Source organism: Phytophthora sojae (genome assembly GCF_000149755.1).
Source record: "Phytophthora sojae unplaced genomic scaffold PHYSOscaffold_9, whole genome shotgun sequence".
Taxonomy (NCBI): domain Eukaryota; phylum Oomycota; class Peronosporomycetes; order Peronosporales; family Peronosporaceae; genus Phytophthora; species Phytophthora sojae.
This window is the reverse complement of record NW_009258123.1, coordinates 2600650-2614917: the sequence shown is the minus strand read 5'-3', so window position 1 is coordinate 2614917 and position 14268 is coordinate 2600650. Positions and strand designations below refer to the sequence as shown.

The following is a 14268-nucleotide window of genomic DNA, read 5'->3' as shown; positions in this document are numbered from 1 at the left end:
AGTCTTCAATCGCCCGCGTCGCCGCGAGAGCTCTTTCCACTGCCCGAGTCCCCACCTGCAGCCATGACAGCCGAATCTACCGAGCCGACTCTGATCCACTCGCACATCGTCCCGGGCACTGCCACCGCCACGCGGGGCCCCGTGCACGAGTCCACGCTGCGCTCGGGCTTCGATCCGAGCTTCACGCTGTACACGAATCTGCTGAGCCGCCTGGAGATCGACCCCGATGGCTCGCACCAGCTCTTCGGCACTCGCCGAGTGGACCCCGAGACGGGCGAAGTGGGGGGCTACGAGTGGGTCACGCTCAGCGAGTTCCTCGAGGCGGTCGAGAACTGCTCGGCCGGCATGAGTCGCGAGCTCGGACTGCAGCGCGGGGCGCTCGTGGGCGTCTTCAGCAAGAACCGCTACGAGTGGTCGGTGGTGGAGCACAGCACCAGCGGCATGACGTACACGCTCGTGCCGCTCTACGACACGCTGGGCCCCAAAGCGGTGCCCTACATCACCAACCACACGGAGATGAGGGTGGTCTTCTGCGCCAAGGAGCAGGTCAAGACGCTCATGGCCTGTGTCAAGGACTGCCCCAGTGTGGAGACCGTCGTGCAGTTCGAGGACAAGATCGACGGCGAGGACGTGAGTCTGGCCAGAGCCAACAACGTGTCGCTCATGACTCATGGAGATCGGACGCGCTAACCCCGTGGAGGCCGACCCACCGCTGCCTGACGACCTGTGCGCCATCTGCTACACTTCAGGCACCATGGGCGACCCCAAGGGCGTCATGCTCACGCACTCCAACATGATCGCCAGTATCTTGTGCTCCATTGAGATCACGCCGTTGTATGAGACGGACGTGCACTTGTCCTTCTTGCCGCTGGCTCACTGCTTCGAGCGCAACGTGCAAGCGCATATCATTGCCAAGGGTGGATGCATCGGCTACTATAGGGCGATGTGACCAAGCTGCTGGACGACATGCAAGAGCTCAAGCCGACTGTGTTCCCGTCAGTACCGCGGCTTCTCAACCGCATCCACGACAAAATCACGCAGGGCGTTACAGCCGCTGGCGGCTTGAAGAAGCTGCTGTTCGACCAGGCGTACGCTGCCAAGAAGGATTACCTTGCACAGGGCTACTTCACACACGCATTCTGGGATCGGTTGGTATTCGACAAGCTCAAGATGGTGCTAGGCGGCCGTGTGCGCTACATCCTCAGTGGCTTGGCTCCTCTGTCGAAGGAGGTGAAGGAGTTCATGGCCATTGCATTCTGCTGCCCCGTGCTGGAAGGATACGGCCTCACGGAGACTGCTGCGGTGGTGGGCCGACATGCCCATGACCAGGCACGTGGGCATCCCCGTTTCAGGCGCACAGGTTTGCCTCGAAGATGTCCCGGAAAAGCACTACTTGACCCGCGACACACCGTGCCCGCGGGGTGAGATCTTGACCAGATCCGGTCACGTGTTCAAGGGCTACTACAAGCAGCCAGAGCTGACACGAGAAGTGCTGGACGACGACGGATGGCTCCACACGGGTGACATCGGTCAATGGAACCCGGACGGCACGCTGACGATCATCGACCGCAAGAAAAACATCTTCAAGCTCTCGCAGGGCGCCCGAGCGGGTCGAGGGCGTGTACAGCCAAAGTCCGTTTGTTGCTCAAGTATTCGTGCACGGCGACTCGTTCAAGAACTACGTGGTGGGCATCGTCGTGCCAGACCCGGAGTTCGTCGCTGCGTGGGCGGAGAAGCAAGGTATCACGGGAGGCGAAGCCTCGCTAGAGAAGCTCTGTGCCCCAGGGAACAAGGCTCTGCTCAGCGTCATCCAGAAGGACCTTCGCCAACTGGCGCTGGCTGCAAAGCTCCTTCCGTTTGAGCGCGCGCACAAGCTGCGACTCCACGCGGAGCAGTTCACTCCCGAGAATGGACTGGCGACCCCTACCTTCAAGCCCAAGCGCTACGAACTCATCAAGTACTTCGGCAGCGTCTTCGACGAAATGTACGAGGAGCAGAGTAAGCTCTGAAAAATGGGGTGCTAGCTCCACTGATGGTATGTGCTAGCACGTGCCGATGAAGTAAGTGATCGATGAATACAAGTGCGTATACACTCAGCTCTGCTCGTCTTCATCATCGGACATGTCCTGACCAGTTAGCCCCGCCAGCAGTGACTCCACATCTCCGGTCAGCAACAACGGCTCCATTACCAAGCGACCACGCAAGTTCGTGTGGAACTTTCGTAACTCGGTGCGCACTCGCCGCAACTCCATCTGAAGCTGCCGGTTGGCATTCAGTTCGCGCGCACTCTCGACTGTGAGCTGCTTGGCTTGCACTGCAAAAGGCTGAATGCGCTGTTTGACTGCCTCGGTGGCTCGCTTTCTTCGAGTTCGAGAGCGTTCGAACTCACTTTTGCGTTTGGTCAACTCGACTAGCTCTCTACTGGCCTGCGTAGACCCGGCATGAGCTTCAATGCATGCGTCTTTCAGCTGCTCGATCTCCTTCTCCATAGCAACGCACTCGTCTTCTTCAAGGGCTTGTAGTTCTGCTTTACGATCAGCGCAGTCGCGCCACACTCGAGCCTGGAACACAACGCTCCCAGTAAAGAGACGAAGCAATTCAGTGACTTTGTCCTTTGCACGCGCTTGCGCCTCACGAGCTCGGAGCTCGCGAGCCTCTCGGAAAATCTGCCGGTTCTTCAACGTCTGGAACCAGCGCTGCAGTACGATAGCATGCTGCGTCTCACGCTCGAGGGCGTCCAGAGCATAATGTGCGGTTAGCTTCTGCGCGATGAGAGCTGCTCGATCGCCTTCTCCCTGCACTCGACGTAGCTGCTGTCGCTCCTCCATCAGTGCGCGCCACATCTTCTTACCCAGTTTGCCTCGCCACACTCGCTGTACCATTGCTGCTGCGCGCGTGAGCTCATCTCGAAACCAATTCGCGTAGATTCGACCGAAGTGACCCCGAACCAGCGCCTGGATCCGAGTTGCTGAACGATGAAGCATCCTGATGTATGTCGGCGTTTGCCACCCACGGGCTGTTAGTGACGCGCGGTAGAGGACCACAAGCGAGTGCACCGCCCCTCGATGAAGGAACAACCGACGATCCTGCTGCCGAGAAGCGATTGCCTCCATCGTTGCAGCGTGCTGTCGTCGACGGTCATTTCGTAGCCGCCGTGCGGTTGCCAGCGCCTTAGCCAGCCACATTCGCCATGTAGCTTGAATTTTAGTTGCACTGCGTCGCCGCAGACATAGTAACGCCTCAAACCTTGCAAGCCGTACCAGAATTCTACGTTCACACAATCATAAACAGAGATAAGGATGGAGATTTCAAACCTTGTTTGATGACATCAGAAGCAGGCACGAACATGATGCTGCGGAAGAAATGCTGAATTGTCCTCGCCCCCGTGTCCTCCAAATACCAGCGTTGCCGCTTTCGTGCTAGAACCAAGCGTGCTTCACGCCGGCCACAAAAGCCTCGGTATCTTCGTTGCAGAATTACAGCAATTACCATGCCCCCATCGCGCTTGTGCTTCCAAGTAATCGCCAACTCGCGCGTGAAGATGGAGTTTTTCATCAAGATGAGAATACGCGGCGGCCATGCGTACGCGCGTTCAATTATAATTCCACGCGCTTCTCGCCGTCCGCGAAAGCCTCGGAATACCTTCTGCAGTGCAGTAGCTCCTCGGAAAAGCATATTGCGGATCGCAACCAGAGCCAGGTGCGCTCGGTAGGCTTTCTGAATTTGCTTCGCTCGAGCGATCTTCCGTTGCAGCAGCTCATAGGCAGCCACAGCTCGACGCTTTGCATCTTGGCGGCCCAAAAAGCCTCGTACTATCCGCTGGATGTGCATGACTGCCAAAAAGTAGGCTTGAGCCAACTTCATCATCTTCTGCATCATAGTATCACACTCACGACGCACTTTTGCGGTTCTTTTTCTCGATAAATGCCCTCGCAATACACGCTGGATGTCAGTGGCTGAATGCTCTCGGTGCTGAAGCAGCAGCTCTCGTTCGTGACGTGCCTCCACCGCTCTTCGGCGTCCCAACCATCCACGAGCTATACGTTGAATATTGGTGGCAGCCTTTTCACGCAACAAACGAAGTTGCTCGGCCTTTTCAAAAGCTGCGCGTTGTCGAGCGGCAACAAACGCTCGTACGAAAACACGGAGCCGGCGGCTTACCACACAGAGCGCTTCGACCCACCGCCAGTTCGTTTTGCATTGCTCAGCCCGAAGACGTTGCAGTTCGGCAATCATTCGACGTTGTTTTCGCTGCGCTGACTTGTGCCGATACCAGCGCTGGACGCGCGCTGCCTCAATCTTCAATCGCTTGAAGTATGCAAGAGCGCGCTCCAATGTGGACTTGGCACTGACTCGGGCGTCCAGTTTGCAGCGCAGCCACCGGGTAATTTTCCGCGCTGCCGCTCGTCTTTTGTGTTCGCGACGCAAGAACGCTACGACGTTCGGATGTCGCGGCGTTAAACCATCACGCGTAGCTTCACTAATGTGTCCTCGTGCCGCTGCTAGAGCCTTTAGGACCGGTAATGAGATCTCGGGGCAGTGACGCACATCAAGGCGGAATAAACTGATGGCAGGACGCAATAATGCGGCAATGCCAGAGTCTGTGAGTTGCCAGTCATTCGCAAGCACCAGTGTTTCCAAGTGCGGACAGCACGGTGTACTGCTTATTGCTATCAGTGTTTCGTCACGTATTTGTTCACAGCTCTCCAACTCGAGTACGCGCAGCTTGGAGCAGCCTCGAAGTACAGCGAGGAAGCTTGACGGCGAAAAATATCGGGATCGGCTGAGACGAAGTGTACGAAGATTTATACAGCAAGAGCCTAGCGCTTCACAAAGCGCGTCTGTGGCGAGTGATGTCACGTCAAGATCGGTGAGTGACTGCACCGATGATGATAATTTTCGGGCGTGAAGCAGGGCTGCAGCCAACGAGTCCGCGTCACACTCGGTGGTTCCAATGTGTAGTGTCTTCAGTGAGCCGCTGGTTAACGAGGCGATTGTGACATCGCTGAGATGGGGAATCGAGAAGAAAGCAGCACAAGCCCCCGGGACAGCGGCTTCGTCTTGACCACTGCGGACGAGGATGCCGCTCCATCGCAAAGCACGCAACTTACAGCACCCTCGCATCAACGCTCGAACGCCGGAAGAGTTAAGTCTTCGCACGCCGTCAAGCGTCACGGATTGCAGTTGAGGGCATCGAGCCCCAAGTGCCGAGATCCCTTGACTTGTGACCTGGAAACACCCCGTGATATCTAGAGTTGTCAGCTCTAGACAGCCACGCTCGCCAGTACTTCCGGCGATGACTTCGCCATCCTGATCGTCGTAGCCCCCTAGAGTTGGTGTTTGTCCAGTATTAACTTCTTCATCGTGCTGGTCTTCAGTGCCCACTGCTGATAAACTTGCTGTCTCCCCCACGAGACGGCGAATCCCAACATCCGTGATACTGGAACAGAATGCAAGCTGCAGTGTGGCTAGCTGGGGGCATGCCATGCCCAAAGCGGAAAGAACCTGATCATCCACGAGCGAGCACCGGGATAGATCCAACCTGGTCAGACGTGTTAGTGCACGCACTCGTGCCAGTCGCTCCAATGCAGCAACCCTGAGCACAGTACACCCTGAAAAATCCAACGACTCGAGGCGAGATGCACAGGGACCACGCAGACCAAGCAGTGTGAGACCATCAACCAACGGTAATCCAGCGACATTCAATACCCGTATTCGCGCCGACGCTGAAGACGCCGACGCTGCTCCTCCTGGCATCACTTGAGCAGACGAAGAACCGATCAGTAATGCAAGAAGCGCCGTGTCGGTAAGTTTGGTGCAAAAGCTCACGTCTAGAGACGTGAGAGACGCTGCGTAACTTTCACCGAGGGCGGCGACGCCGTAGTCCGTCACTCGACGACATCGAGCGAGTGAGATCTGCTCGAGAACGGAGCAATGGCGCGCCAGAGTACGCAAAAACCGATCGTCTACCCACTCACACGACGACACGTCCAATTCCTTGAGCGAGCGCGGCAGACTGCTGCCCTCGAGTATTTCGCCACCTCCACGAGAAAGTAGCTGGCATTGGGACAACCGAAGAACACGAAGACTCCCACCACCTCCTTCTGTTGTTGCCTCGAGCATAATGCGCAAGCCTTTGACGGAAATGTGGGCGCTGCCATCCACAGTGAGAGTATGAAACGTAGACTTGGCCACATTATTCCCAGTTTGGCTGCCGTCCTGCATCGAAGGCGTCTGCAGTTGCTGCAGCGACGCATCAGTGACGCGCCAGCCACTGAGGTTGACGTGCGAGTGATACACGCGCTGACGCGGGTCGAAGAAGACCACCTCTCTCGGAAGATGCATCTGTAACTTGGCCAAATTCCTCGCATGGGCCTTGGCACTGCTTGTTCTGTTTCCGTTGGTCGCGGCATTGGTCCGGACTGGTTCTTCCTGGTTGGCAGAGGCTCGAGGAGCGACGGGGGCGAGGGGGAGTGGAACCGGCAGCGGTCGCTTTTTCGACCGCCATGCGCCGTCATTCACCATTCGGCATTCGGCTCGCTAGTGATAGCGACCGCTGGAAGGACGCGCTGAATCGTCGGACGGCCATTTCAAAATCTTCGACAGGGTCGGCTAAGATGAAGATGAATGCTCCGGCGCTGATCGCACTTCTCTTTATAGCGATGAACCCGATCGCGTCGGTGTCTGCGTTGACGTCGGATGCTGCAACGCAGACCATCGTTGCGCCTGACAAAGGCGATGAGCTCGAAGACCGCGCCTACGCCGAGGAACAGCAAGAATTGGAGGTGGAAATCGACACTCGTGACCCGAATGCCACCATCAACACTGACATCTACAGGTGCTTCTCGGACATCTCGCCCAGGAGTTACTGAGTCCTTTTGTCTAACGATCCTTCATTTGCTGTGGTGTGTGTTCTCTCTAGCTTTGTCGAACCGACTGAGTACGTGATGGGCCTGCTGCTGGATCCGTGCCGTAACCACGCCGTCGACTGCTGTGTAGATCGTTTCGGAGAACCAGCCTATGTGGACTCGTCGGCCACCGTAGCGGAACAAGTTTCTCTCGTGGATGAGTCTGGCGCAACGCTCGATGTGTCGGTGAGTCGAATCGGCGACCGCCCCTCGATCTTCGACCAGAATTGCTATCTTGACGATGACTTGGTGCCTTACCGCCTTCAAAAGACATTGAGCCCTACCGGACTGACGATCACGAAGAATTACACCAACTCGGGGTGCATTGGGCGACTGCGTGCGCTGGTGCCGATGGACGAAGTGGTGCGACCTGCCTGCTGGGACTACAATGACTCTATCAATGCCCTCGCGTCTTGCTACAATGTCGACGGCCGTAAACGGGATACATGCGTGGCAGTCGGATTCATGCAGAACAGCTACATCGTTCAATGTGGTGGAGCCTACGAACTGTCAAACCACTGTGGCACGTTCCTTGAGCTGCACGAACCAGGAAATGAGGCCATTTTGAGTCAAACACGGCTGTTTGGTCAGTATCCTAGTGGATTTCGCACCACTACACTGCCGCTGTTCTTCAAAGGAGACCGCACACGAACTATTTGCAGGGGCGATTACGAAATTTGGTGGGTCCAGCGAACGCGATACAACTTCATCGTTCAAAAGAAGAAAAAATTCCGCATCACCTCACCACAGTGCGACTTCGACTTCGCCACGAACAAGTACAAAAACTATCATCGAATCCCGTGAAAACGAGCCAAAAAAATGAAAACTTTGTTACCTTGCCGAGCATATCTGAGATTCTACGCCAGCCAACCATCGCATGGAACTGCAGTTTGCGAGGTGCCCGAATGTTTGGATGATGAACATGCCCTCCAGGTATTGGAGTGAGACATTGAGCGCCGTAGTGTTACGGTACACAACTCGCATGTACGCGCGTCTGGCTTGTTCCGGAATCCGCACGCAGAGCATTGGAGCAAACTTTGAAACTCGACGGATGCCGGGTTCTGAGCAGCACAGATTTCACAAGTAGCTGTGACTCTTGTCTGTTGGTGAAAGCATACAGGACATCTCCAGCCGCTTTCTTCTCCGCTGCGTTTGGATGGGATTCGTTTGAGCTGGGGCTCTGGTAGTTTTGCACTGAGTTCAGTTTCGATGGCTGGCAGGTTTAGCTTGAACACCTGAATAACATGCACAATAACTAGTTAGCGATGCGTTGAACCGATTTGGCGCTGTTGACATACCTCTGGGTGGTTCCCTCTCGAGCTCTGAGTTGCAGCTACTTGCTCACTTTGATTGCCTGGTGGAGCAGCACGCACGGCATCCACGGCAGGCGTCGACTGAACAATTGGAGGTGGAGGTTGCACTTGCAGCGTCATGGGCTTAAGCTGGACTGGTGTAGGGTGTACCTGGGGCGGCATCGGCTTGGGTTGAAGACCAGAAGCAACAACTTGGCCAAAATCAACGTAGTCAAACTTTTCTCCAGATACCGCGGTAAACCGCGATATCACCGACGACGACACGTCGGCCGGCAAGAAGATATCGAGCTTCCTCATCACCGAGTGGAATGCGTCAATTGAAATGAACCCTGAGCTCTTGATATCGTAGGGCTCAAAACTTTGGTGCAACCTCGCTGAATCGATTTGCCGCATATGTAGAAGCTCGGAAAAGAACTGCGTGACGAAGCTATCAATTCGCTTGGCTTCTTCAAAAGACAATGGGGCGCGCGTGGATTCCTTTTGGGCATACCCAGGCTCGGGCCGATATGCACGGGCAGCAGCAACAGGACTTGGGATCTGGCATGACTGCAGTTTTTCTGAGTATTCGGGCACACGATCGAAGTTAAGAATCTCAGCGCTTATGGCTCGCGCCTTGCGTGGTCGGTGTTGGCGATCCGGTCCCATTTGCTGCACAAGAATACTGTAGTTAATTTGTGCCGACTTTGGGTCGCCAAGAGCAGTCTTTACCGCCTCCAGCTCGGCGTCGGTGAGCTTACATCCCATCAAACGCAGTATTGTCTGAAATTCCAACAATGTCAGCTTGCCGGTCTTCGCAACATCACACTTTTCCAGTAGCCTTCGACCGCTGATATTATGCTGTGCTGCCGCTAGAAAGCACCGGTAGATCTTTTTTGCGAGAGCGGGTTCGAGCGTTGGGGGTGTGGCAGCTGCAGGAGCAATTGGTTTCACTTCAACGGGAGGTGAAACAACAGGTGTAGCAGGCGCAGCTTTCTCCTTCGGTGGGCCTATGGCAACATTCACTTGCTCTTCGATTGCCGCCAAGAACGGCTTGACCTCGTAGAGGGTTCTACCGTAGTGCTCTATCTTAAAGCACGCCAGAAGCTTGGACGCATCTTTGTTTCGCAACCGCAAAGCAAGAGTCATCAAAAGCTTGTAAATCTTCTTTTCGCTGATAGCCTCCTGCTTCTTCGCACCCAAATCTTTATTGAGCGTGCTCAACAGCGATTTCAATGCCTCGAGTTCAGCCGCTGTTTTGTGGGCGTGCTTAATAGTTTGGAGTAACACTGACCCGATAGCCTTAGAGACCTTGATTGTGGATCGCTCTTCTTCATCACTGCTGCAGGAGAGTTCGTCATCGCTCTCACTACTGCTGCAGTCACTATCAGCATTAGCTGCTGCTGCTTTTTCCTGGGCTTTTGCAACGTCCCCCAAAAACACTTCGTAGTTGATCATCGCACCATCATCGCTCGTCGCAGCATACGCCTGCACCAGCAGCTCGATATCCATATCCTTCATGCTGTAAACCACTCGTTGAATGACTAGTCTATCCAGAAACTTGTCGATAACCTTTTCAAAAACTCGAACTTTTACCCGTGCTTCAGTTTGCTTCACACGATACTTGCTGAAATATTTAGCGAAAGGGAAGGGTGGACGAAGTACCCTGTTGAGTCTGCCGATTTGATTCAATACTGCGACGTGAGGGCGCTCAAACGTGTCGGGCTTTGCTGGGCTGCTCGTACCCAAGCTAGCAGAGGAATCTTTGGCTGGTGATCCCGGTGTTGGAGACACAGGGGCAAGCGTTGGCGATGCAGGCGGTCCTTCAGCAACTACCGACTTTGTTGGGGACGGCAATGATGCGATACTTGATTGCTTTTCGACTAGTAGTTTAGGTTTCTCGTCCGCATGCTTGGCAAAGGTAACAAACTCTGTGTATGATATTGCTCCATCACCGTTGGTATCCAGGAACTGGAGTAGTAGTTGCTCATCTTCGGAGCTCAGGAAGTGCCTAAATCCGGCTCGCTGAAGCAGCTGCAAAAACTCGCCATGGGAAATGAATCCACTCGAGTCTGCGTCTAGCTCAGAAAACAAACTGAAGAGCCGAGCTCCAGCGTCTTTTCCCGTCGACAGGAAGGACTGAAGTTCTCCTAGTAGTCGGTCAATATGACTGTCGAGAGCCCCGGAGTTACCAGCAAAAAATGCACTCGGGCCTTTGGACAGGAACTGACGAAATAGCGCGACATTGAACCCGGAGTTTTGGTGCAATTGAAAGCAGTTCATCATGACTTCCAGCTCTTCGCGCAAATAGGGGTGGTGCACACCCGCAGCCCACAACACATCCTTGAAATCATCGATAGACATGAACACGCATTTCGTGGAGTCCTTCTCCACTCCGAATGCTCGATCGATGTCAAACTCGTGACCGCTTACTTCCAGCTTTTGCTTCGCTTGATTGTACTGCTGGTGCAAGGTCTTCAGCAAGCTGAGTAGTTCTGATGGTGGCGAATCCAACACATGTTGCCCTTCTTCCCCTTGCTGGCACTTTTGCGCAATCGCTTCACAGAACAGCAAGTATTGAACGTCTCCGCTAGCTTCATCTTCTCCCGCGAACTCCTTCACCAATATATCCATGTCTGCTTTCGGCACGGCTACACTCATCTCCTTCAATGTCTCAACAAAGCGGTTCGCTGGTACCAAGCCGGTGGTGTCCTTGTCAATAATTCCAAACATTCGTTTTATGGAACCACAGTATGCTCCAACATTTTCCCGCGTAAGCCGCTCATTAATGATGATGTCTTCAATAATACGCTGCAGAATGGGATCTGGTAGAACAGCAATATTCAGTCTTCTGCTGGACGAAGACGACGACTCGGCGAGGTTGAAACGGAGGAATTCGTCAAAATCAATCGCACCAGATGAGTTGGGGTCAAACCGCCGCATCAGCCCCTTTATTTCTTGATCTGTCAGATATTTGTCGACACCGAGTTCACGAATTGCCACCTCAAATTCTGACAAAACGATCTCGCCCGTGTTGTCCTTGTCGAAAAGTCGAAAAGGTACCATGTAGTCAAATTTGCCATCAGGCGTTTTGGCACACCGTTTGAGCTCGTCGCGCAGCAAATTTACCCCCTCCAGAAACTGGGGACTGTCGTAGTGCGTGACAAACTCACTCTTCATGTTTCTGCGATCTTGGTTGTCACGGACGACGGCTAGGAACCTGTCAATTAGCACCGCACCATCGCCACCGCAATTCGCTCCTGTATACTGTACCACGTATGCCAAATCCTTCAGGTCTATCTGGCGCGTGGACTTTTCTGCAGCCAGAGCATTCAGCTGCTGAGAGAAGTTTACGAGAGATAACTTGCCGTTAGCCTCGACATTTAGACGGTTGTATATCTCATCGATATCAGACTTAACGGGCCCGGACCCAACCAACTTCTTCAACTCGTACAGCATTGCTGAACTACAGCACAGGAAAACAAGGATGGTAAGATGAACGCATAGCCAAACCCTCGCGACCCTACTACTAACGTACATTTTCTTCGGGACATGATTGACAAAAGCATGGAACGCCGATTGGTTTACCTCGTTTGTTGCTGGTGCCATCAACACTTGTAGCAGACGAATCTGGTCTGCATTTAACCGCTTCCTTCGCTGCCGGAGAATACGGTTTATAGTTTCGGAATCCAGCCGACCGTGCTTTGTCTTCAACAAGCGCCACGCAGATGCCGAGTCAATATTGCCGTCCTTAGCAAGCCTTTTATTTTGCTTCTCGAGGGCCCATGTTCGGAATTCATCGGCGGCCTCGGCGATACGTCCGGCAGCCCTTGCTGACGCGTCGCAAATTCCGGTGATGTAGCTCAAAAAGTCGGAGTAGTCGACGACGCCATCCTTGTTGACGTCAAATCGCTGAATCACCTTGCTGAGCTCACTATTGGTGAAGCTCAACTGGTTGGTCGCAAATATACGCTGAAAATCGGATCTGCTAAGTTTGCCGTCACCGAGCGTATTGTATGATTGAAATATGAGCCGGTAATTCGGAACGTGATATCCGAAACGTGTGGTCATCGTTCGTTGTAACGAGTTGACTACCTCATCACTACAAAGCATCATCAACATGTTATTACCACATGCAATTCAATCGGTGAATTATCAACCCGCACGTACATTTCGAAGTCCGTGAGTTCTAGAAACTGCGCAAATGTACCAACATGAATGACCTTCGCACCAAATGGGTTGATACGTTCCCAAACAAGTCGAAAATCCTGCCAGAGATCAACATAATGTTATGTGTGAGAGGGTTGACATCAGCAGCTAAGAGTTCTGTCGCGCACCTTCTTGTCCATTTTGATGCCAAATGCCTCGAGCCCAGTAAGCACTGCTTGCTTGGTGATGGCTCGCACCTTCTTCGGATCGAATTCCTCAAACAGGCGATTAAAGTTTAACGAACAGTCTTGATCGATTGGACAGTTCCTTCGTAGAGTTTTCCGAACTTGTGCTTCCAGGTCATCGATATGACGGTGCAGGTTTGCTCGTGATCGCGGAGATGCGATCGTGAGATCATTATGCGGAGGCTGAACAAGATCATGAGTGGATAGCGCACGACGACGTCGTAACCACAGGAAAACACCACGTTTGGGATTTTTCTCGTTCAAGTTCCCCGGCACCAATTTGAATCCACGGTGACGAGGTAGCCATAATCGTGCGGTGTTCTTGTCGCTCAAATCTCCACTTGTTAGTGACAGGCCAATGAGCTCATTGGTCATTTGCGTACTCGACGGCACCAGGCTCGTCCAAATGTACTTGTGCTTCCCGAACGCGCCATTTCGGTTGATATTTTGTTGTATGCACGTAAAACCTTTGGACACAAGCTCTGTATCCCGCGAGCTCGTAGCATAGGTGATGTTGGAGATCGGAGACTTTCCGTCCTCTTTAGCTGCTGTACGAAACCAGATATGCATCGGACTGGCGTTGCTCTCGTCTTGTAGTTTTGGAAACAGTTGGGTGTAATTGTCTCTCCGCAGGGTAACTTCTTCCACACTGTTGGTTGATATCTTAATATCCACGACGCTATTTTCTCGAGGGGGATGCATTAATTCCTCCGCTCCTCGCTCGTCCTTGAGTAGCAGCTCCAGGTCGTGGACCTTCACCATACCATCCTTGTCCGAGTCCATAAGATCCATGACAAACGCAAGCTCCTAGATGCAGATCAAGAAGGCCACGAAACATTTAGCTGCATGTTGACACCCACCATGACAATGTAATGATGCCCACCCCTGTTGTCAGCGTAACATCCAAGTCGCGCATGATCGCCGCGTGAAACAGCTCTGGAGCCATCGCAGTGCCATCAGGAGGAGCCAGTCGCTTGAAGGTATCTGCGATGTCATTGTCTGTCAAGTCCAAGCTTTTCAAATGCTTCCGATACTTATATAGCAGCAACCGGCTATCGTAAACGAAACGAGAGAAGAGAACATGTCAGGATCAACCGCTACTTAAGACCACCGAAGTGGTGTCATCAAGGTACGCACAGTTGGTCCTGATCCAGCAAACAGAACTCTACAAAGTCTCTGTGCAGCAGCAGCTTCTGGTAGTCGCACTCGAGGCGGTGGAAGAGCGCGTCCACCTGGTCGCTCGGGATGGCGCTCTCAAAGGCCGGGTCGCTCGCCACGAGCTTGCGGAACTCGTGCGCCTCCAGCACGAGCTGCTGCGGGTCGCCGTGCGCCGTCTTCTTGACCTTCGACGCGTGCTGCTGCGAGCCGAACTTCTTCATGAGGTCCTTGAGGTAGTAGAAGATGCTGTTCTCGGCGCGCATGGACGCCGCCTTCTCACGGAAAATCTGGCGCGCGTGGTGGCCCAGCAGGTCGTCCGAGTGCTTGCACAGCATGTAGGCGCCCTCGCGCACGCCGTCCAGCGTCAGGTTCGTGAGGAACTCGCCGTGCTCCGCCATCCTGACCGTCGTTAGCAGCGTCCGCAAGTGCGCAACAAGCGTCGAGTGCGGAAACTTTCAAGAGTGATGGTCGGCAACTTCAACGAAACCGCCGCATCATGATTGGATTAAATGTTCTAGC

At 53.8% G+C, this 14268-nt stretch overlaps 4 protein-coding genes across 4 annotated transcripts; 2 read left to right on the top strand and 2 right to left on the bottom strand.

Annotated features, from left to right (window-relative positions):
• Positions 1-63: 63 nt before the first annotated feature.
• PHYSODRAFT_256359 (hypothetical protein) lies at positions 64-2064 on the top strand (the record flags this gene model as incomplete). The annotated part of the gene is made up of 6 exons (XM_009536765.1): positions 64-630; positions 677-892; positions 940-1305; positions 1361-1610; positions 1651-1957; positions 2046-2064. 6 exons carry the CDS (start codon positions 64-66, stop codon positions 2062-2064), a joined length of 1725 nt encoding a protein of 574 aa, XP_009535060.1.
• Positions 2065-2093: 29 nt separating this feature from the next.
• PHYSODRAFT_318529 (hypothetical protein) lies at positions 2094-6525 on the bottom strand (the record flags this gene model as incomplete). Its single annotated transcript, XM_009536764.1, has 2 exons — positions 2094-3267; positions 3347-6525. The coding sequence occupies 2 exons, from the start codon at positions 6523-6525 to the stop codon at positions 2094-2096; spliced, it is 4353 nt and encodes a 1450-aa protein (XP_009535059.1).
• Positions 6526-6623: 98 nt separating this feature from the next.
• PHYSODRAFT_521707 (hypothetical protein) lies at positions 6624-7712 on the top strand (the record flags this gene model as incomplete). The annotated part of the gene is made up of 2 exons (XM_009536763.1): positions 6624-6838; positions 6923-7712. The coding sequence occupies 2 exons, from the start codon at positions 6624-6626 to the stop codon at positions 7710-7712; spliced, it is 1005 nt and encodes a 334-aa protein (XP_009535058.1).
• A 53-nt stretch (positions 7713-7765) lies between these two features.
• Positions 7766-14147, bottom strand: PHYSODRAFT_521908 (hypothetical protein; the record flags this gene model as incomplete). The annotated part of the gene is made up of 9 exons (XM_009536762.1): positions 7766-8143; positions 8411-8698; positions 8795-9922; positions 10034-11663; positions 11736-12299; positions 12368-12465; positions 12535-13398; positions 13475-13643; positions 13729-14147. The coding sequence occupies 9 exons, from the start codon at positions 14145-14147 to the stop codon at positions 7766-7768; spliced, it is 5538 nt and encodes a 1845-aa protein (XP_009535057.1).
• Between the last annotated feature and the right edge of the window lie 121 nt (positions 14148-14268).